Below are 23,367 nucleotides of genomic sequence, written 5' to 3'. Positions count from 1 at the left end.
AGGACGACATGACACAGAAACAGCCTCCTGCTGCCGACTGTCCACTCTGTCTACAACACTATTCACTGTCTAGCTTCAAAACGTACAACCATAGCAGAGGGTCAAAAATAGCATGTGGTCAGTTGGAGAGGAGAGGAGAAACAAACGTGCCTTAGGAGAGGTGCTGGCAAGTTGAAAGATTGTAATGTTACCAAATCAGAGAGACTTGGAACTGGGGAGACCTCCTTGCTGCCACCACCTCAAGCCTATGGGTATGTACACCAGCTCAAGGCATGAGAGACAGGAGGCTGTCACCTCTGCTTAGTCACCTTCCAAGCATAAGAAAGGCTGAGGGAGTGATAAAGCCTGGAGATGGCCCTAGGCTGTAGTTGGCCCCGTACATAAGAACCAGACTTAATTTTTTTTTTTTAGTTTATGTATTTTGTGTGTATATGTGTGTCCTGTGAATATGTGTACATTCATGGGTATGTTTGGATACACTTTACACATGTGTGGAGGTTAGAAAATAATTCCATCTGGGCAGTGGTGGCACACACCTTTAATCCCAGCACTGGGGAAGCAGGAGCAGGCGGATCTCTGTGAGTTTGAGGTCAGCCTGGTCTACAAACCTACAGAGAGAAACCTGTCTCAAAACAAAACAAAAGGATAATTCCAGATGTCACTCTCAGGAGCAGTCCACTAATTTTTTTCCCCTAAGATATCATCTCTCACTGGGCCCGGAGCTCACCAAGTAGTCAGCAGGCCTTAGGGGTCCACCTGTCTCTGCCTCCCCATCACTGAGATTACAAGCATGTGCCATCAATCACACTGGCTATTGTTATGTATGTCAAACTCATGTCCTAGTGCTTGCAAGCACTTCACCAACTGAGCTATCCCCATCACCCTCCCATGAAGTTTGGCATCCAGCAGAAATTGTAATACCTAGTTGTCAGGGTTGATAGAGATTCAAGATTGTCCTCGGGCCTCAGGTGTCACCTGTGTACACACACATCATGTGTGCATACACACATGCATATACTTGCACATGCACAAGGCCACATTGCATAGATGTGTACAGGACCATGTAGTTGGTTGGTTTTACTCTTTTGGCTTTGTGGGGGCAGGTATTACCCAGCTCCCAAATAATTCACACACAGGGGCTTATTCTTAGTTATGAATTCCCAGCCTTAACTTGGCTTGTTTCTTGCCAGCTTTTTAAAATTTATCCCATCTATCTTTGGCCTCGGGGCATTTATCTTTCTCTATTCCTGTATACCTTTTCTTTCCTTCTTACTCCATGTCTGGTTGTGTAGCTGGGTGGCTGGCCTCTGAAGTCCTTCTCCTTCCTTTCTTGTTCTCAGATCCTAGATCCTTTTCTCCCAGAGTTCTTCTCATATTTATCCTCCCTGCCTGACAGCCCCTCCTATTTTTCACTCCTGCCTCGTGCTATTGGCAGCTCTTCATTAGACCATCAGGTGTTTTAGACAGGCATGGTAACACAGCTTCACAGAGTTAAACAAATGCAACATAAACAAAAGTCACACCTTAAAATAATATTCACCAACAGATCCAGTGTAAACTCACAGCTGTACAGGTTGAAAGCAAGCTCCTAGGAGCTATGTGCCAGGCTTCCCAGGAAACCAGGGGCCATGCTCAAGTTTGTAAACAATGTTGGGAGGGTAGGAAGCAGAAGACTTGTATGTGCTTCTAATGGAATGAAGGCACCCTGCCCACAGGGCAAAGCTGCACGGAGGTGGTCAAGATACTCACTGACTCCTCAAAAACAGCCCTCCCTAATGCTGCCTGGAGAAGGTGACCCTTCTCCACAAAGAAAGATAGACAACTGAACTTTGGGATTTTGCCCTTTTAAAAAATTATACTGTTGGCTAGAGAGATGGAACCGTGGTTATGAATACTGACTGCTCATCCAGACAATCTGGGTTTGATTCTCAGCTCCCACATGGTAGCTAACAACCAACATAACTCCAGCTCAAGGGGATGTGATACCCTCTTCTATACACTGAATACATGTGGTGCACAGATACATGTAGGCAAAACATGCACACACATAAAATAAAAACTTTGTTTTAAATACTTATTAATTTATGTGGAGAGGTTGTACATACCATGCACACACTGTGGCACCCATGTAAAAGTTAGAGGACACCTTGGGGAGGCAATTCTCTTCTGCCATGTGTGTCCCAGGCATTAAATGCAAGTTTGACAAGCTTGGCTGCAGACCATCTCACCACAGGTGCAGGTCTAAGACTCATAGATAGACAACTAAACTCTTGGCTCTTGGTCATCAGAGGATTAAGAATATTAATACATGTTTATATTTGACAAAGCATTTATTGAGGCTTACTCAACCATGCCCTGGGCATTCATCATTTAGAGATGCAGTCTATTGACAGACAAAGATGCATAGGTGTTTGGACAGCTCAGTTGGTAGGACCCACAAGAAGCAGGTAGCCACTAAAGATGGGTGGGGGCTACCAGGAAAAGGCCATTCAGATGATGATGACGACTGATTTCTGTGCCTAATGACATTCAGCCCATTGTGTGACTGTTGCCACATAGATGAACTCAACCCTGGCCCCGGGAACAGAAAGCAACAGGGGTGGGGTAAAGCCAGGCCAGGAAATGCAAGCTGTCAAGACAGTATGGGCATCTGGAATCCAGTGTGGGCCAGAGTGTAGAATTTCTGCAGCCAGTGGGTGGAACTGGGGATCCTACCCTGCAGAAAAGGGGCTGGCAGAATTGTGAAGCAGGCTGTGGTGTGGGGGCAAGTTCTGTTTCTAGGAGGAACTAGACTTTTAACTACTGTGTGCCCAGAGCCAACTCAGTGATGGTGTCTGGGGAATGCTGCTCTATTGTCGTATATGTGTCTCCTCTCTGAGGCATCCTGGAGGGCACCTGTCAGTCAGGATCCCTGCTAGAAATGTTAGTACATCAGATTTTGGAGCTTGAGTAAAGTGTAATGAAAGTCAGTTACAAAAGAGTGGACTAAACCTACTCTATCTTGTGGGTACTACCTCAAAGGAAAAAAGTGGGAATGGTCCCCAGTTCAAGGGATAGTGGTGTGAGGAGGGCCCCCAACTATATCAGTACTGCTTGTAGTTGCAGTATTCTCAAGAAATAATCACCCCAGTGACCTTTCCCCTTCTTCCCAAATGTCTTCAGATACTTGCCTTTGATCCAACTCGGCTCAGGGTAGAAGGCTGTGATGCCCTTTGGAACATCCACTCCTGCACAGAGAACAGGGGCAGGTAGGCAGAGATGAGTCAAGAGGGCAAAAATGGGCTTCTTGTAATTTAGCCTGCCCTGGGTCCTACCTTCAGATTGACTTGGCCCTCCTGACACCCTGCCTGTCCTAGTAGGATTGGGCTCAGGCTGTGAGTGAGACTGGGCCTGAGGCTAAAAGTCTCTGTTGCTTCATGTTGTTGGGAGCTAGGAAGAGCAGGCTGAGCACTGTACCTTTAAACTAACAGCTTGTTCCTTACATATGGGGGCCACATGTCCGCAATTTTCCAGTACTGTCTCAATTTCAAATATTCTGTCCCATTTTACCCATAAGAACATTGGCATTTGTCAGATCACGTGTTCCAATTTTTGACTCAGAAAATATGGTCACTGTATCCCCTATACCACAACAAATGCCAGATGGCTTAAAGAGCTAATTTTTTTAATGGTTCACTTATCCCAATTGTTGAGGAAAGACAATTTTCTGACTATTGAAGCAATTGAAGAAATTATCGGTGACAAGTTAGATGGGTTCAATTATTTTTTTTTAAATCACCTTTTTTGGTTTATGAAGAAAATCAACAAAACAAAAGGGAAAAAGAGAAGCAATAGATTGGGGAGCAGTTGTGATGAAGCACGACAACCAAATTCTCAATAGCCACATACTTTGGAAGAATTTTTTAAAATTGAAAGGATAGGATGAAGTCTTCATCTGGGGGGGGGCAGGGTTAGGGAGATGGCTCAGTCAATATGATGCCTGTCATGCAAGCATGAAGACCTGAGTTTGGATCCCCAGCACCCATGTTCAAAGCTGGGTGTGATGTGCTTGTCTGTAATCCTGGTGCGTGGGGTGGGGGTGGGGGTGGGGGAATAGCATGGGAGTCGGGAAGGTCCCTGGAGCTCATCCACTGCCCATTTAGCTCACTCAGCTCTGGGTATGGTGAGAGATACTGTTTCAGAAAATAAGCTGTAGAGCAATGGGGGAAGACAGCCAGTGTTGACTTCTGGCCTCCACATGCATGCTCATGCACCTATACACACATGTGTATGTACTTACATGTCCATACATATCACAAACATGACTTCATTGGTTGAGAGCAGGCAATGCACACATGTAAAACTGTTAACAAATCCTAGGAAAATAAATGTGCAATTCACATTAAGATTTGGGAATCCACATGTCATACCTACTACATTCTCAAAACTAACTAAAAGCCATCAACGATAACCTTGCCAAAGTTTTAGGAAAACATCTGCATGGGCTTCGAAGAGGACATCATGAAATATCTTCTAAGTCTTCCTCCTAGATAGCAGTGTAAGAAGCAAAGAGATCACAAGATGTTTCTTTCTGACTTTCAATTCTACTTTGGAATGGAGTCAAGAAAACAACACTTGAGATAGACACAGTACGTAGGTAGATAAGCTGATTTCATTTTATCTACACGGAGGCAGCTCAAATGACCAACAAATGCATGATGGCTCAAGTGTATTTTAATAGGCCAGGGTAAGTGAATGTTTCGTTAGTATTAAATATCAAATGAACTTACCCTATTAACATGGGGAAAGATGTATTTTGAATGTTAAGTGACAAAAAAACACAATGAGAATATCACAGTTGGTTTGTGACCCTGTGGAAGCTCATCTGGTTCAGCTATAAGGATCGGGTAAGAAGCTAAACTTTGTCATCTTTTCATTTCCTGTGATGAAAGTGTATCCTGCCTGTTCTGGCCCACTGTTTTTTTTTATTGTTGGTCTTAGACATTCTAACCAGAGGCAAGTTTTCCAAATGGAGAAAAATATGAACATAATTGTGACCCCAGAGCTCTGAACAGTAGGTCTCAGAAGTGAATGCCAGTTGCTTCTTTAGACAGATCCCTCTGCTCTGGTAAGGACAGCTGCGTCCAAAATGGTGTTGTGTGAGCTATCTTTCCTAGATGTGAGCCATGCACGAATGCTGAAGAACATAGCTGTAAGAGATGATGAGGCTCTTCTGAGTGTCAGGTGACTCCTGTAACATAACTGTTTGCACTTGACTACTAAAGTGATGCAGCTTGGTCTAACCTAACACCCTCTTAACTGTAAGGCAAGTCAATAGGATCTATAATACAGAGCTTTATGTAGTTTTAAAACTTCAAATACTAAGCTGCTAAAGTAAAAGTGGGAATGGATGGAGACCATTCATTATGCAAATGTGAACATTGAAAAACCTAACCCATGACCTCTTTTTGGGGGGGGGGCTTCTTTTTTGAGGCAATGTCTCCGGTGTCCCAGATTAGCACACTTTGAGGCTGAGAATGACCTTGAACTCCTGATCCTCCTGAATACTGGGATGACTATACCCAGTTTTTGAAGTGCTGATAATGAGCTACCATGTAGGTTCTAGAAACTGAACCCAGGTCTTCTGCAAGAGCAACAAGTTCTCTTAACCACTGAGCCAGCTCCATTTTCTTCCTTTTTAAAAATAATTTTTGGCATTCATTATTTTGGTGGGGGCGGAATTTGGATGCCACAGTACTCTTGTTGGGGTCAAAGAACAGTGTGTGGAAGTTGGTTCTCTCAGTCTACCATGTAAATTCTGAGGATGGAACTCAGGCTGTCAGGCTAGGCAGCAAGTGCCCATGCCCACTCAGATGCCCACTTAGCCATCTTACCTCCTCCCTTCCCCTCCCTTCCTCTCCCTTTTCCTTTCCCTCCCCTCCCTCCTCTCTCCTCTCCTCCTCTTTCTAGCTATGTAAATCAGTGTGAGCTGACATTTGGCCACACAGCTTTATGGGAATTGATGCAGGGGAGAACTGTGTGCAACAACAACAAAAAGGTGCCCCATGTATTACAGCAAGTCTAATTTGGGTTTAGCCATGATGTTTAACTTGTTTTGAGATTTTAAATCTCAATAAATAGATTTTTTGTTTATCAAAAAGGTCATATATTATCGATGGCCAGGGAGCACCACTGAAGGGCCTCTCTGGTAAGCAGCATTGTGGGCGGTGGGGTCAGCTGACTCACTTTCACTCTTGTTCTGTAGACACTAGCTCTCTTTGTCCTCTCTTCCTCTTCAAGAACACTTCCCAGCTACATCAGTAGTTCTCTCTAGGGACCATTTACATTTCCCTTGGCAGGGGACATTAGGCAATGTCTAGGGACATTTTTGGTTTTCATGCCTGCAGGAGTGGCAAGATGTTAATGGCATCAGGGCAGAGAGGCCAGGGATGCTATTAAAATCCCTCAGTGTGAAAGATAGTTCCCATGGCAAAGGTTATCCAGCGCAATGGTCAATAGTGCCTGTCCTGTGCTTGGAACTAGACTGTGAGTGTACCATGTGCTGGCACAATGCCATAACAGCAAGGCTCCTCTCCAGATACTTTGCAAACTAATAATCTCCACTACCAGCTAACATGCTAGGCATGTCTCTGAGCCATCATTTCTGCATATTCACTTGCTCATTAGAAATCACTGTCTCCTTATTTTACTGAAACCTAATAGTATGGAACCCAAGAAAGCCAAGATATGAGAAAGTGAAGTAACTTGGCCTAGGACACACAAACTAGTAGCTAGTGAGAACATTCCTCATGATAGGAAGGGAAGGGGCAGAATTTGTATTGACTTTTAAATTTGTTTTTTGTTTGTTTGGTTGGTTGGTTTCTCGAGACAGGGTTTCTGCGTGTAGCTTTGGAGCCTATCCTGGAATTCGCTCTGTAGACCAGGCTGGCCTCGAACTCACAGAGATCCGCCTGCCTCTGCCTCCCAAGTGCTGGGATTAAAGGCATGCACCACCAATGCCCGGCTGACTTTTAAATTTGTATATATGTGTGTGCATGTGTGTGTATGTGCACTATATACAAAGAAGTGGATACCTGTGTGTGCATGTGTGTATATGTGCAGGTTATGTAAAGATGAGGATACCTCTGTGTGTGTGTGTGTGTGTGTGTGTGTGTGTGTGTGTGTGTGTGTGTGCAGGGTATGTAAAAGATGTGGATACAGGTGTGTGCGTGTGTGTGTGTGTGTGTGTGTGTGTGTGTGTGTGTGTGTGTGTAGGGTATGTAGGGTATGTAAAGATGTAAAGATGTGGATACCTGTGTATGTGCAGGGTATGTAAAAATGTGGATACCTGTGCGTGCATGTTTGTGTGTGCAGGATATGTAAAGATGAGGATGTGTGTGTGTGCATGTGTACTATACGTAAAGGTGTGTGTGTGCTTTATGTAAAGATGTGGATACCTGTGTGTGCATGTGTGTGGAGGCCAGGGATCAACATTAGATATCATCCTCCATCTCTCTCCACTATAATTTTTAAGATTTATTTGAAATTGCATGTGTCTATGTGGGTATGTACACATGAATGCAGGTGCCCTCAGAGGTCAGACATATCAGATCCCTGCATCTCAGCCTAACTAACTTGGGTCTTCTGTAAGAAGAGTAAGCACCATTAACCATGGAGACATCTCAGTCCCTCCCCATTTATTTTTGAGACAGTCTCTCCCTGAGCCTGAGGCTCACCTATTTGTCTGGATGGCTGGGCAGTGAGCTCCCAGGATCTGCCTGTCTCTGTTTGCCTCTCATTGAGATTACAGATACGTGCCACTGTGCCTGGCTTTTTGTGTGTGTGTGGGAGCTGGAGACCTGAACTCAGACCTTCATACTTGAGAGGCAAGCATTTTACTGAGTGATCTCCCTGGCCCTTTAATTTTTGTTCAATCAAGAGCTTTGGTCATATTCACTTATTTGGTCTTTGCTAGAACCTTGTAAAATAGATACACCCTAATATCCATATAAGACACATAGAAAATAAGACTCAGTGGAATTTGCTTATGTTTGTGAACTGGTACCACTTAAAATTATTGTCAGTCTCCCCCCACTGCACTGTCATCCCAAGAAGGCACAAGCTTTGCTGCTTTCCTGTGCTGGCAGCAAACCCTCTACTTGTCTCCAGTCTGGTGACAGTGCGCTCTGTATGATGAAGAGGGAAGAGAAGGAAGAGGCTGGGGATTGGGCTTCCTTAGATGGACCAGTGGAGGCCTGGCAGCAGCTGGGCCAATGTGTCATGTTTTCTTTGTTCGGGTGGTTTCCTGTGGTTCCTTCATTCCACAGTCCCTCAAAGCTGTTAACGAGAGTATCGCACTAGCCACCCTCTCATCTGGGTTTAGCCTACTAAGGTGTTTGAATCTTCTCTTGGACTTTATCAGCACAAGCAAGGCATCTGATCTTGAGTGGTTTCAAACACACGTTAAACCACTAGGTTTCCAGGCAGATTCGAGTTTCTACAACATGCTCTCCTAGAGAGGTGGCTGTCCCTGTTCCTGCTTAATGAAATTTGATGACACATGAGACTAGATAGACCATTTTCCCCCTCCCTGATATCTGGATATTTTCAGAACCTAGATAATTTTATCCTATTTACATCAAACACATAGGTAGACTTTGATATCTGTATTATTTCTGGGGAGGTCTAATAAGATTATGAATGACAGTAATTGACATTACATGCTTTAATTACATTTCCTTTGCTGAGAATCAGAACCTTTTAGCTCAGTCCTACAGTGCAATCTCTAGGTTTGTCTTTCCCATGTGCTAATACATTAAGCAGTAGGAATAAATAAATTCACTTTTGGAGATTCTCTATCCTGTAGATTAAATGGGATAATGTATGTGAGGGGCACAGCTTAATGCTGGTAACAGAACCTTTTAATTAAGGATCATTAGGTGAATTTGCATAGATTGTGTCTTTTAGCTACTGGCTAGTTTGAATAATATTATGCTTCTTATGATATTATAATCATGGATTTGGCAGGTATGACATGTGCCCTCTGTCAACTAACCATGGGTAGCATAGACACTGTAGGCCATGATTTCTCTTTCTAGGGCTTTTAGAGGGCCATTGGGGACTTGGAGTTCTGTATTTTTTCAAAAGGGAGAAATTCAAAAGGGAAAACAACCAGAGATAGCCCCACGTCACCCCATCCTCTTCCACACAACTCAATGAAACAAAACCCTTCATCCATCATCCAGAACAACAAACCTGGCAGAGAGGAGGATGCTGAGTATCAGATCCTTCGGACCTAACCCTTCCCTTTATATGGGTAGGGAAAGTACCCAGACCTCAGAAGATATACTTTCTGTGGCACCACCTTCTAGAATATTCCATACCTTGGCCTTCAGGGTCAGAGCTACAAGAAAGGAGAGTCCTCTGCCAGCCTCAGGAGACAGCTCCTCCTGTCCAGAGGCCATTCTTAGCTCTCACTAGCAAGACCATTTTTGTCCCCTTGCTCTGTCTGTACCCATGCCTAGGGTAGGGAGACCTTTGTAGGGCACCAGAGGACAGACCTTAGTGGTGATCATCTCTGCTACACCCTGCTCCATGATCCAAACAACTTGGGACCAAGTCTTGAGTCCCCACAGTGTGACATTAGAGTTCAGATGAACTGGTCTCTGAATCTGAGTTATCCATTTAGCTCAGTGCCAACACCAGTCATCTCACTGCTTCACTGCAAGTGGACCTGCTGAGTGGTCCCAGGCTTGCCTTTCCTGGAAGGGCTTTGCATCAAACCAAGCAACCAGCAAACTCCATGAACCAGTGGCAAATATTTAAAGCCAAGAGGATTTGCTTTTCCGTAACACAAACCTGAACTTAGCAATGTTTCTGTGGTAATTCTATCACCTTCACTGTCTTCTCTATAAGCTTAGGCTTTTTCTCCTGGTAGGGCAACACCCACATAACCACTGGGAGAAACCTTTGGGTGGTGGGGAGTGCCACATGGCCACTGCATATCCAAGGCTGGCTGGGATCATCCAGGTGTGCCTACGCTGACAACTTCTAGTCTTTAAGGGGCTAAGAAGGTTCAGAAGACCCTTTTTGAAGCGGCCCCCAGCATTGACCCCTAGAAAAGGGTAATATGCTTTCACTGGTGCCTGCACTGTCTCTACCCATCACCTGAGGTATATACCCCAACGGAGTAGAAACAAACAGGCAGTCCACATCTCAGTTGCCAAGAGGCAGGAGACAGAATCCTGCTTGCTCTTCAGCAGATCCACAAGTCTCAAGTGGCATCATATTAAATTATATAGGCAGCCACTTGTGCTCAGCCGGTGCTGTGCTCTGAGCTGTACCAGGCAAGCAGGAGCCTCCCAGGAAACAGGGCAAGGATCCTATCTATATCTTTGCAGACCTCCACACATCTGAAGACTGTCCTGAAAGCAGGCACGAGGGACCCCACAGAAAGAGGGCAGTTGGACAGAAGAGACAATGATTGTGGCTGCAGTCTTAGACCATGGGCTGCGGGGCACTTTGCCCTAAAGGTAGGACCAAATGTGGACAGAGTTCAACATGCTAAGGTGGGGGTAAATCTGTGTCAGATGTGCCTTGGCTACCTCCTGGTATTTGGGTTTCTGAGATGAGGACCACTCCCTCTTGCTCTTGAAGGGTGTGAATGTATGTACACAGCGATCTCCATCTGAGGTGGTTAGACTGGCTATGTTAGAGATCGTATGGGAAGGGTAGGGAGGGATATAAACAGATAAGGGACTGAAGGACTTAGGCAAGGAAAGCAGTACCTAACTGGACCTTTGGCTGTTTGTTCTCTGCTCCCAAAATAAGTGTGCACAGAGAAATGTGTGCTCCCTCTCCCCCCGTGAGCTGTCTCCTGCTAACTGCTTTTCCCAGGATCTGCCAGCTCTCTTCTACGGCTGGTTCAGAGAGACGGTCATGATTGTCTCTGGGGGCAGGAGCATGAAGAACACAAGGATCTCAATCTTAAGAGCTTGCAAGTCAATTTTCCCACCTGGTTTGAGATAGCTCAATCACAACAGGTGTTGCTGTGGGATTGATTGATGGGTGTGCCGGGTCGGTGGCAAGATTTTCTGCTTAGCTTCCATCTGTGGGTAAAATGGGGCTTGAAAATTCGCATGTGGGTCTGTGGCTGGGCTGAGATGCCTCCTAGGATGTTTGACAGGTTATATCAGTTGGAGCTTCTTGATCCAAGTTCTGGAAGAACATGGTTACTGAAAACCTAGTGGGTCTTCCTGGCCCCCTTAAAGATGCGTTGTAGGAGAATCCTGGCTCCCTTGTTGGGGGAGGTGGTTTTGCTTCCATCACTGATGAATTTCATCATGTATGAAGTCACCATTCACCCCTCCAGTAAGTAAGCCATTTGTGCTGAAAGTTCCAACTAGAGATAGTGACTACTTAGGGGGAAAGGTAGGAGTCTGGAGGTATGGCACCCACCATTATGTTCTGGAGGTCCCTAAGCAGGACAAGTGTCACCATGGGGTTGGGATAGCCCTGGGCCAGATACAAAGGGGGAAGTAAGTTGGTAAGAATATCCATACCACCACTAATAGGTACTGTTGTTTCCTCACTGTATCCTTAGAAACCAGTGAGAAATATTTTCTGAAATACTTGCCAGTTATCTGTAATTTCTTTCTTCATAGAGATTGCACTTGGGCTGGTGGGGTGGGTTGGCTGGTAAAGGTGCTGGCTGCCAAACTTGATGACCTGAGTTTCATCCCTGAAGCCACATGATGGGAGGAGAGAATCAACCCCTACAAGCTGTCCTCTGACGTCTACACATATAATACACAAACACACACACACACACACACACACACACACACACACACACACACACACACACGCACACGACTGTGCACACACGCGTGTACACACTCACACACATGAGTAAATAAATCCAAGAACTTTAAAATTTTTTAAACTTTAAAGTGCATTTGATGTATTTTTAACTTCTGTTAAAGACATTGATGGGCATTTATTATACATTTGGGAAGTCATTATATCTGAAGATTACCATTGCTGCTTGCTGCATTTGTTGGTTTTCTTTGGTGGGTAGTATCTATGTGCAGGTGTGGGTGTGCTACATACCCGAAGCCGTTGGGTGTCTTCCCTGATTGCTTTCCAACTCACTGTTGAGGCAGTGTCTCTCACTTGAACCAGAGCTCACCAGTTTGTCTAGTGTAGCTAGATTGTTTGCTCCAGGAAGCCCCTGTCTCTGACTCTCAGGCATTAGGATTATGAGCAGGCTGAAATGCCCACCAAGCACTTCCATGAGTCCTGGGGATCTGAAACCTAGTCCCCACGCTGAGACATCTCCTTAGTTTTCTTTTTCAGCTTGGCATTGTCTTAGGTGTGACAAGAGGCTTTGCTCTCATCTGCCTCCTTAGTTTTTAAAATAAGCTTTCGGCTCATCATTCCCAAGTACCATTAAAAAAAAAATTAAAAGACCCAGGTATGAGTGCATGTGCCTATAATCCCAGCACTGGGAGAGTTGAGGTGGGAAATGACAAAGACTTTGAGGCTAGATTCAATTACATAGTAAGACTTTTCCTCAAAAAGACAAAATATTTTTTTTAATTTAGAAATTTAAAAAAAAACTGACAATGTAAAACTTGTAACTCACATGAAGGTAGAAAGAATAGTGTGATTTCCCCCAAAATAAACCTTTCGATCAATTCACCAACAGTCAATCTTGATCTTGATACTTCTTGTCTTGTATCCTATCTCCAATGGGAAGTTAATTTAGATTAAATCCAGATATACAATAAATGCACAAAATATAGTTCATATATAGCTCTTATGCATAAAGATTTAAATTTTTACCGTTTTTCAGTCTTTAAAATTTATATTCATGGTACCATACAAAGTAATGCATTTCATTATAGAAGCATTTTTTATATACAAAATTATATTGGGGAAAATCAATTTCTTAACATTTTCAGCTTTTCATTTTCCAAATTTTGATCATTTAGTAACTACTTTTACAGCATGCTGGAATCAATATTTAAGACAACAACCCAAACCATGCTGGAATTGGTGAATCCCCCGTTCATGATCTTTTGAGTCCCTGCAACGTCTCTCCTGAAGAAAGTTGTAGAGTTTCTAACAGTCTGGACTCTGCTAATTGGATGGTGGCAGTGTGGATGAACCTATTCCTCTAGTCCCTGCACTTCCCAAAGCTTGCTGGGTAGATATAGGGTCATCACAGCTTCTATCCTAAGGGAGGGTGGGAAGTGTTAGCTCCTCTTTGCCTCTTTTTGTGATGTGGGCAGCCATTGGTGGTTACTACTTCGATAATTGATCCTTTGGGGGCACTGAAGCATCATTAGTTAGCTGAAATGGTTTATAGACTTTCCAGAGCTGGAGATAGAGCCCCCAGCATTGTACTTCTTTTGAGACAGGGTCTCTCACTGAAACCTCGGGCTCACTGACTTGCAGGGGCTGGCTGGCCAGTGAGCCCCAGCCATCCTCTTGTCTTCACCTCACATTGGGATCACAAAGTCTAGTTGCCACGCCTGGATTTTTCCATAGGTGCTGGGGATTAAACTTGGGTCCTCATGCTTGTGCAGCAGGCACTTTTCCAACTACGCTACATCCCTGGATCCGTGGTATCATTACTAATCCATGGACTTACATATGGTTGTTGAGCATCATCCCATTGCTGTCTCTGTCTTTGTTGATGTTGATGCTTTCCTCCTCTGGTCAGCTAAACACTGACTGGTCCTTCTGGAGCTCATAGGCTCAACCTATGCCTCCTCTGTTCTGAATATGTTCAGAACTATATCAGCCCCTTCTCACAGTGGCATTGATCTGACTTCACTATGCTGTCGTCTTCTTTTTTGAGCATCCTCCCTCCTGACTCTATCATAGCCATCATATGACCCTTCCCCTCCATATCTGGATACTCCAATGTGCCACTTGCCCCAAAGCATCTTTTTGCATTATAGAGCCTCTTGTGAGCCTGCTCTTTCTTTCATCATCCTGTCACATCCACCCAAGACAAGGGGCTGGATCATTTCTTAGATTCTCCTCTCACTTAGTTTTAGAGCCCAGTTAGCTCGCCCAGTCATTCTTAGCCCATTAGATCATCTCTGGCAAGCCCCTCTGGCTTTCTCCCAGTGGTCACCCATTACTAGGCACACACTGAGGAGAGGTGGTGAAAGGGCAAATGAGCAGTTACTGAATGCTCAGGAAGGCAAGTCCTGCTGCGCTGGGCATTTTATATGTGTTATGTCATCATAATTTGTTACCAACCTTTGAGCAAAGCAATATGATTCCCATTTTGGAAAGGAAGAAAACCAAGACATTGTACTACTGGGATTCATCTGGGGTCTGCCTGTCTCCAAAGCCTAACTCAGTCTACCTTATCATGGTATCGTGCATCCTAGGGAGGCTCTCCTCTCTCTCTCTCTCTCTCTCTCTCTCTCTCTCTCTCTCTCTCTCTCTCTGTGTGTGTGTGTGTGTGTGTGTGTGTGTGTGTGTGTGTGTGTGTGTGTGCTCGTACGAAAGTGCATATTGCATGTAGAGGCCAGGGGTCAACCTTAAATGTGTTCCTCAATCACTCCCCAACCTCTCTTTCTGTCTTTCTTTCTTTTTTTTTTTTTTCTTTTCTTTTTTTTTTTTTTTTTTTTTTGAGAAGGTTCTTGACTTGCCTAGAACTCATGATTTGGCCAGCCAGCAAGCCCCAGGGATCCATCTGTCTATACGTTTCTAACATTGGAATTACAAGTGCAAACCATCATACAAGCTTTTTGTGAGAATGCTGAAGACCAAACACAGAATCTCATCCTGTGTAGCTAGAAATTTACCAATAGAGCTGTGTTCCTAGCTCCCTGGAGGATCTTTCCAGAATCACCCTGCAAACTTGAAAAACTGGTTTTTTTGTTTTGTTGTTGTTGTTGTTTATCAAGGGGCTGGCTGTTGTTTTCAGGGCTAAACCTACATGTTGCATATTCTGGCTAGAGTGGCCTGACACCCACAGTTATGCCAGCCTCTAGCCTGTCCTCTTCTCATCTGCTCAGCACCTGCTGAATTCCTGAAGCCACTGAAGTTCCTCTTTTGAGATGTCCTCTCTAATTCTCACTTCCGTGTGAGTGAGGGCAGTTTCTTCCTTGTCCTCACTCCAGAACCTAGCATGAGGCTATGTGATTTCCTTTTTATTGGTGCTGTGACAAAAGCATCTCAAGGAAGGAAGAGTTTACTGACTTACAGCTTGAGCTACAGTCCTTCATAGCAGGGAAAGCAGAGGGACAGGAGCATGAGGCAGCTGGCCACATTTCATCTGCATCCAGGAAGCAGTGAGAGGCTGATGCTTAACTCTGTCTCTCCTTTTCATTCATTCAGGCACCCCAATCTATGAGATTGTATCAACACATTTGTGAGTGGAGGTGGTCTTCTCAGCTAAACCTTTCTGGAAATACCTTCATAGACCCAACCAGAAACACCATGTGTTTCCATGGTGATTGTAAATCTAGTCAGGTGGACAGTCAGAATTAACCATCACTGTGGCCCAGGAACATTGCTCACCAGGGCTGCTAAATGTTAATTTAAATGGACGCATAATGCATGGTACCTACTCCTGCTCACACAGGTTCAACATAAGTTGCTTTAAAATGATCTTTGCAATATATATCTTATGGCCTTTGCTGCTCTGAACTTCTGTTGTATATGCTCATTTCTGCCTCTAAGTCAAATCATGCTCTGTGCTTGGGAGATGCTCCTGGAATGAGGTTCCCAGTGCATTGCCTTGCTCAGAGTTGAGACCCAATAATTATCCATTGAATGGAGTCAAATGGAAGGTTGTATAGAAGGCTGGCTCAGGGGAGGTGCAGGGCCCGCAATCAGCAGAACAGCAGACAGTTAAAGCAGCTCGACTCACTACAATTTCTTTTAATAGATTTTTCTGTACAGATTTGCTGTCAACATGGGTTGTTGGTTTCGAAAAAGATAAATAACCAGAGAGCTGTGATGGCTCTCGTGGTGCAGAGGCTGGCAGCCTATGCCATTTCTGGTGCCATGCTCCATGAATTTCCAGGTCTGGACAGGACTTTAGCACTGAGGAGGTCTAAAATGATAATCACAGTTGCCTCACACAAAATTTCCTGAACTCCTATGTTCTGGACAAACACATATTACCAACTCTGCTCCTCCATGGGTGCCTTGGTCCTCCATCCATTCCGGTCCCTTCTGGGAGATCAGACCTTCAAGGATTAATGCTGATTCTGGTGTAAAAGGTAGAGCTGAACATTTGGCTGTGGGAAGGGAAGAAAAGCCCAGTGGCCCACGTTGCCATCCTGTTCACTCATTTAGTAAATGCATGTTAAGCATTCATTGTGTGCTGGATGCTGGCAGATGCTGATGGGCCATTCTTGGGCCTTTCGGAATCACGGGGGATCCATGTGTTCTTCAGATATGCACACAGGTGTGTAATTGCCCACTGCTGGGTGAGATGCACAGGAAAACAGACCTCTGGGAACAAAAAGATCTGATGCCACCTTTATCATAAGATCCATTCCTCTTTCCCATCTGGTCCTTTCTGGACACCATGGTGTTCTTCTACCATTTGGAGCTCTTCGAAGTCAGCCCTTGGCGCCCTAGACTTGAGTGTGCATGGTTGTGAAGTTCCAGGCCAAGGGCTCATTCTCTTCTAGAGAAGTGTGCATTACAGTGCACAGCCATTGAGCATGGGAGAAAGGAGTGTCCTAGTTTCATTTCTGTCCCTGTGATTAAAAAAAAAATACCCTGACAAAAAGCAACTTAGGGGAGGAAGGGTTTATTTTCTTTTAAGGATTGCAGGTTAAGGTCCATTGTTGTGGAATAGTCAAGGCAGCAGGAACTTAAAGCAACTAATCACATTACACTCACAGTCAAGAACAAAGACAAATAAACCAACCCATGATAGCTTGCTTGTGTTCAGTTAGATTTCTCCACTCTTATACAGTTCAAGAATTCTTGCCTAAGGAATTATGCTGCCCACAGTGGGCTGAGTCTTCCCCCATCAATTAAGACAATCTCACACAAACATGACCATAGGCCAACCCAATGTAGACAGTGTCTCACTGAGACTCTCTTCCCAGCTGAATCGAAGTTGGGTCAGGTTGATAATTAAAGGTAACTATCACACATACCATTTGTTGTTCCATCAGACAAAGGGTTCATCCCCTGCCTGTGGCTCAGTGGTTGGGACAATGGGCTGAACTAGCTCTGAATTTCAGCTCTATTCCCCAGAGGGTTGTAAAGGGGAAAGCACAGGGTCTGGCCTTTCTCCCCACCCTCAGAAGCTTCCTCAGGAGGCTGTAAGACTGGATGGAGGACTCTGATGGGAGCAAGGTGCCTGCTCAGTGGGATTTGCCATCCTCTCAGATCAGCCTGGGTAACGTCAGACACCCTCAGAAGCTCCTGTGTGGTCATGTCATAGAGCCAGGACTAAGAAATGGCATAGGTCTAATGTCACAATTCAAAGAAGGTTCTGCTTTAGGCGTAGTCTGTTCTTTATTTCTCTGTCCTTGAAGGAAAATAAAATGTGTCCTTCTCAGATTTCTTCCTAAAAATAGATTATCTCCCACAAATCTCTTTAGGTTTCTCTCTGGGGTAAGAGGTCTTAATGAGCTCCTTCATGGGTACAACAGAAGTTTGTCCCTCACAGCTATGCACAGCCACCTCTGTGCTGGCCCACCTGTAGGAGACAGTGTAGGTCCCAGTGTAATTAAACTCCTCTTTTTCTGGCCAAGGTCTAGCTTCTGGAATCCCACATCCTATGCCTTGTGTGACCTGAAAATGTAGAGACAGTTGAGGTGTGGAACTTAGCTGATGGGAAGTCTCTCAGGGGTGCTTTCTACAAGGCCCCTGCCTCCCTCTCAATCCCAACAGTTTCCATGGGATTAATTCCCTGCTGGCTGGTGAGGATAAACTGCCACCTATGAGGAAGGAGATTATCACCTCTTGCATTCCTTGGTCCAGCGCACATCCTTTCACATGAGGATCTCATGTAGTCCAAGCTGACCTCAAACTCAATATGTAGTCAAGGATGACAATGTCTGAGTCTTGTGCCTCCACCTCTTGAGTGCTAGGATTACAGATATGTAGCTCCAGCCTGGTTTATGCTGTGTTGGGGGTCAAGCACAAGAGCTCATGCAGGTCAGGCAAGCATTGTATCAACTGAGCTCACCCCTCACCCTTCACAGTTGACAGACCCTGCTGCTGCTCCCCCAAATCTGGAAATTCCCTAAATGTCCAGCAGCTACAGGACGGTTAAGTCATGTGTGCATGAGGCCTGGGAAAGACTGTAAGAAGTTGTAGCATTCCCAGAGATTCCCACTCAGTGGCTATTACCCCACTTTGAAAAGTGCTTTCACTTTTTCTTTCTTTTTTAGCAAATTTAAATACATTTTAATTGGTTTCTGTTTGCCTATTTTGAGAGGTATGTTTGTACCTGTGACATAGTTACCTGTGGAGGTCAAAAGACAACAAGACAAAGTCCCTTCTTTTCCTTCTACCATGTGGGTCTTGAGGATCAAGTTCAGGTCACCAGGTTTGGTGACAAGCACCATAATCCACTGAGCTATGTCACACACCTAGTTTTATATTTTCAAAGTTCTCTTAAATGAGTACATATGCAAAATAGGGGCTAGAGACATGGCTGAGCAGTTAAGAACACCCACATGGTGGACCACAACCATCCACAACTTCAAGAGCATCCAATGCTTTTTGCTCCTGACCTCTGAAGGCATCAGGCATGCAGGCAATACACATGCATACATGTAGAAATACCACTCATACACATAAAAATGCCTACAGACCCTTAAGCACAATATTTGTAGTTATTCCAGATAAAGAACCTTTGGCTTTGTATGGGAAAGCTGAAGTAATGACATTCCTATATGTTCCCAACAAATGCAGCCTATGAAAGGCAGGGTTTATTTTTTAGAGGTAAACATTTGTGTTTGGGGAATATTCCATCTACTTAGTGCATTGAACCACACAGTTTTATATAAAAAGAAAGCTGTTAGATGGAGTTGGGCTCATACAGCATTAGTATTGAGGATGTGAACTCTTGAACTGGTTGGCCTGGCATTAAATCCAAGCTTTACTTTCTAGTGACTTTGATCAGGCTAAATAACCTCTCTGGGTCTTACTTTTCCCTGTGTGCATGGTGGGGGATTGTTATGAATATTAAATGAACTGTATGTGTGAGTGTGTTGCATAGGCTTATGGTTCACACAGACTGAGCGTCCACACGTGGTGTTCCTACAGAATAAACTACTAGCTGATGCTTAGACAAATCCCATCTTGGCTCACAAGCAAATGAACCCAGTCAGAACACAGCACCCATGTCTGCCCACAGGTACACTCAGTTGTCATTCTCGCAGAGTGGATGAATAGCTGATGTACTGCTTCTTTATTAGAGCCACTGCACTAATGAGTGACATCCGTCAGAATTGATACAAGAAGGCTATGAATGTTGAAGGTGAGAGATTCACAGAGAATGACCTGCAGAAAGAAAACTTAATCCAAGACTTGTGCAAAGATAAAGCAAATAACAGGTCCTCCATACACCCCAGGCATACCCTGTACTCTTAGGACTGTGTCAGAACTATCTGGGGAATTTTAGTGTATTGCACTGAGCATAACTTCTCTGTGATGGTTTGTTTTGACTGCTACTTGACACAGCCTAGAAAGAGTTTTAATGAGGAGTTGTCTAGATCAGGTTGACCTATGGGGATGTTTGTAGAGGATTGACCTGATTACTAATTTGTGTAAGAAGACACAGCTCATTGTGGGTGGCACCATTCCCTAGGCAATTGGTCCTATATATGAGTGAAGCATGCAGGCCTCTATGTATTTATTGTCTTTCTGCTCTTGACTGAAGATATAATATTTAAATTCCTGTCTTGACTTTTCATAATAATGGACTATATTATGGAATTGTGAGCCCCTTCTTTCCTATGTTGCTTTTTGCCAAGATATTTAGCCACAGCAACAGAAATGAAATTAGAACAAACACCCTCTTCCCAGAAAAGCATCACCCAAGCTAAGTGTTAAGATTGGGTCTCTGGTACTTTGCTAGAATCTGAGAGCCACCATAGAAATTGGCTAGCTCCAACAATTTGGAGCTCATCTGCCAATGCATTCATGGCTTCTGGTACCAGAGGTGCCCCCTCTATGTTTAGGAGCCAGGGAGATAAGCAGGTTCAGTTCTACTGACTAGACAGCTCACTGGACATACAGTTAGACAACTTGCTAGATTAAATTCTGTATACTTCCAAAAGCTTAGGATGTATGAACATACCCAAATTCACACCTATCCACAGTGATGTGGTGCATCACCTTTATATATACCTGAAACATCACACAACCATTTGCTTGAGTAGGGATAGACTTTAGGAGGTTTTTAAAGTGTGTGTGTGTGTGTGTGTGTGTGTGTGTGTGTGTGTGTGTGTGTGTGTGTAAGTCAGAGAACAACTTACTGGAGTTCTGGAAATTGAACTCAGGTTGTCAAGCTTGGCAGCAAGCACTTTTACCTACTGAGCTATTTCACCAGCCCTGGGTAGACTTTAAAGCCACGGTAGTGGTATGGTTATCCATCCAAAGAGGCAACATGGAAAAAACAAAGTGTACTGATGTGTTGTTCCCCTGAACCCCCCACCCGCCTGCCTTGTCCTGTTTAAACTGAACTCTCATGGCTTATTTAAGATCTCAGCAAATGTTTCCATTCACATTTCCATTCACATACTGCCTGAAGCCAAACAGTAGTTCTGTGCTCTCTCTCTCTCTCTCTCTCTCTCTCTCTCTCTCTCTCTCTCTCTCTCTCTCTCCTTCTCCCTCTCCCTCCCTCCCTCCCTCCCTCCCTCCATCTCTCTCTGCTACCTAGCAATTGGAGGGCAGCTGTACCACGTGCTGGGCAGAACAATAAAATCATGCCCAGGGTCATTGCTTGGCTACCTTCCAACTCTGCAGCAGCTATAAAGCCCACCAAATTAAAAACCGGTGGAAATCCTAAGACAGAGGACTATGCATCCTTCCATCCCTTCCCATCACAGTGCCAGCCTCTCCCTCTGCTTCTTTCCCCCAGGGGTGTGTGTGTGTGTGTGTGTGTGTGTGTGTGTGTGTGTGTGTGTGAGAGAGAGAGAGAGAGAGAGAGAGAGAGAGAGAGAGAGAGAGAGAGAATAGAGAGTATAGGAGCATGTGATTCGACCCTGGCATTGTGTTGAAGCCACTAAGGACTGGCTCCTGCCTCACCTATGATAGCTATGGAAACAAGTAACTGTTTTGTTGTTGAAAGTAATAGAGCTTCCCTTGTTTGAGGGACTTGAGGGAGGCAGCATCCAGGCTTTGCATTTTCTTTTGGCAATCTCTCAAGGAGGCAAGTGAACCCATATGTTGGAAGGAAGGGCAAGGGGAGAAGAGAACAACCCCAGTCCATGGAAAAAGCCACTGTAGCCATTATGGTCTTTTCAGAGATACCCAAGCCCTGACTACCAGGAAATCCTCAAGTACTTTATGTGGCACAAGGGATTAACGGTTGTTGATAGGATTTGGGTGGAGAAGTCCATGATGGATTACACAGGTAGACCTAGTGTAAGCACAAGGTATTTGAAAGTAGACAAGGGAGACAGAAAAAAAAAAAGAGTAAGAGAGTACAACAGGACAACTTACCCCCTCCTCCCAGCACTGGCTTTGGAGATGGTGCAAAGGAACCAAGAGACAAGGAATGTGGTTAAAGAGATGAGAGTACAAAGTTTCCTTAGGAGCCCACAGAAGGATGCAGCCCTGATGATGTCTCCACTTTAACCCAGGGGCATGTGTGTTTGTGCACCACATCCATATCTGGTACCAATGAAGGCCAGGAAAAGGGGTCAGATCCCCTAGAATGGAAGTTAAAGATAGTTGTGTGCCATCAAATGGGTGCTGGGACTCAAACCCAGGTCCTCTAGAAGAAAAACCAGTGTTCTTAACTGGTAAGTCATTTCTCGGGCCCCTGGACAAGTGTTTTTTTAGGTCTTCCTTCTACTGAGATGTTGGTTCTGAGAAGAAAATGTGAAGTAGCATTTTTACCTCATCATATCAATAGTATGAGGAATCAACATGCCACATGGCTGTTACTATTGACTTGGTCATGTGGCTGAGGTAGCAAATCAGGATGCTCCAGTGTAAAGCCATGCCTTGTCCCTCTTTCCATACAATACTGCAGAACAAGGTAGGTAGCTGTCACAGACACACCTAAGGAAGGAGTGGGGAATTGCGTATAATCCAATATAATTATTATTTTGTTGTTTGAATTGTTCCAAGTTTGACTTATCCATTCTCGTGTATGTTGTGTATGACATAGGTTAATATGTGTGTATGTGCATTCATGTGTGTGTGTTTGCAGGCATGCACATGCTACTGTGACCTGTGGCAGTCGGCCAAAGGACAGCCTCCAGTGTCAGTCCTCACTTTTTAGCTTGTTTGACCAGGATCCATCGGTTGTTTTTGTCAGTGTGCATGCCAAGCTAGCTGGTCATGAGCTTCAGGTGAGGAGCTCCTGCCTCTACTTCCCATCTCCCCATAAGAGCACTGGGATTACAGATGAGTGTTACCATGCCCAGTGTGTGTGCTAGGGATCAAACTCAGGTCCTCATGCTTGCATAGCGAGCACTTTACCCACTGAGCCATCTCTCCATCCCCTTTTCATTATTTAGCAGTGTCCTTCATAAAGGGGTGTTTTAATAAAGGTCAATAGATTGCTTTTGTAGGTTTTCCTTTTACTGTTTCATCTTAAAATAACTGCATTGCTACACCCAAGGTCAGTATCGCCCTCCCCCCCCCTTTTTTGAGGGTGACCAAGAAGCTTCTTATAGCATCATACTTTAGATTTAGATCTATGGTTATTTCAAGTTTGAGGCAAGGTTTAAATTTTGTGTCTTTGTTGACTTTTCTACATCTGGACATCCAGTCACTATAGGAGCCTTTGTTAAAAAGACTGTTTTCTATATAGAATTGCCTTTGGGCCTTCAACAGAGGTGAATTGAGGTTACTGGGATAGAGTTCAGTGGGTACAGTGCTTGCCTAGCATGCACAAAGCCCTGGGTTCCATCTCCAGCAATGTGTAAACCAAGTGTGATAAAAACACACCTATAATCCCAGCAGTGGGGAGGTAGAGGCAGGAGAATCAAGAGTTCAAGATCATCCTCAACTACATGATAAGGCTAGCCAGGCATCCATGAGACCCTATCTGGGTCTGTTTCTGAATTCTCTGTTCTTTGCCATTAAACTACTATCAATGCCATCCTGTTTTGACTATGATAGCTTTACTAGTGTTTTGAAGTCTACTATCAGTACTCTGCTGCCTTTGCCTGGGAGCTTCATAATCAGTTTGTCAATGAC

General features: G+C 44.5%; 1 protein-coding gene across 2 annotated transcripts in view; it reads left to right on the top strand.

The window, feature by feature from the left end:
* Positions 1-23,367, top strand: part of Parva (parvin alpha) — a 155,703-nt gene that overhangs the window by 76,942 nt on the left and 55,394 nt on the right. Inside the window, exon 1 of one of the 2 annotated variants that reach the window (XM_027410102.2) lies at positions 10,469-10,511. The exons of the other annotated variant lie outside the window; for it this stretch is intronic. Within the exon in view, the coding sequence (XP_027265903.1) occupies positions 10,484-10,511 (28 nt within the window). The 5' untranslated portion in view covers positions 10,469-10,483. Of the gene's footprint in view, positions 1-10,468; positions 10,512-23,367 lie in introns of those variants that run through there. 2 annotated transcript variants of the gene reach the window in all.

This window comes from Cricetulus griseus, chromosome 3, assembly GCF_003668045.3.
Source record: "Cricetulus griseus strain 17A/GY chromosome 3, alternate assembly CriGri-PICRH-1.0, whole genome shotgun sequence".
In the NCBI taxonomy this organism is placed as follows: Eukaryota; Metazoa; Chordata; class Mammalia; order Rodentia; family Cricetidae; genus Cricetulus; species Cricetulus griseus.
This window is presented reverse-complemented; position numbering and strand designations above follow the sequence as displayed.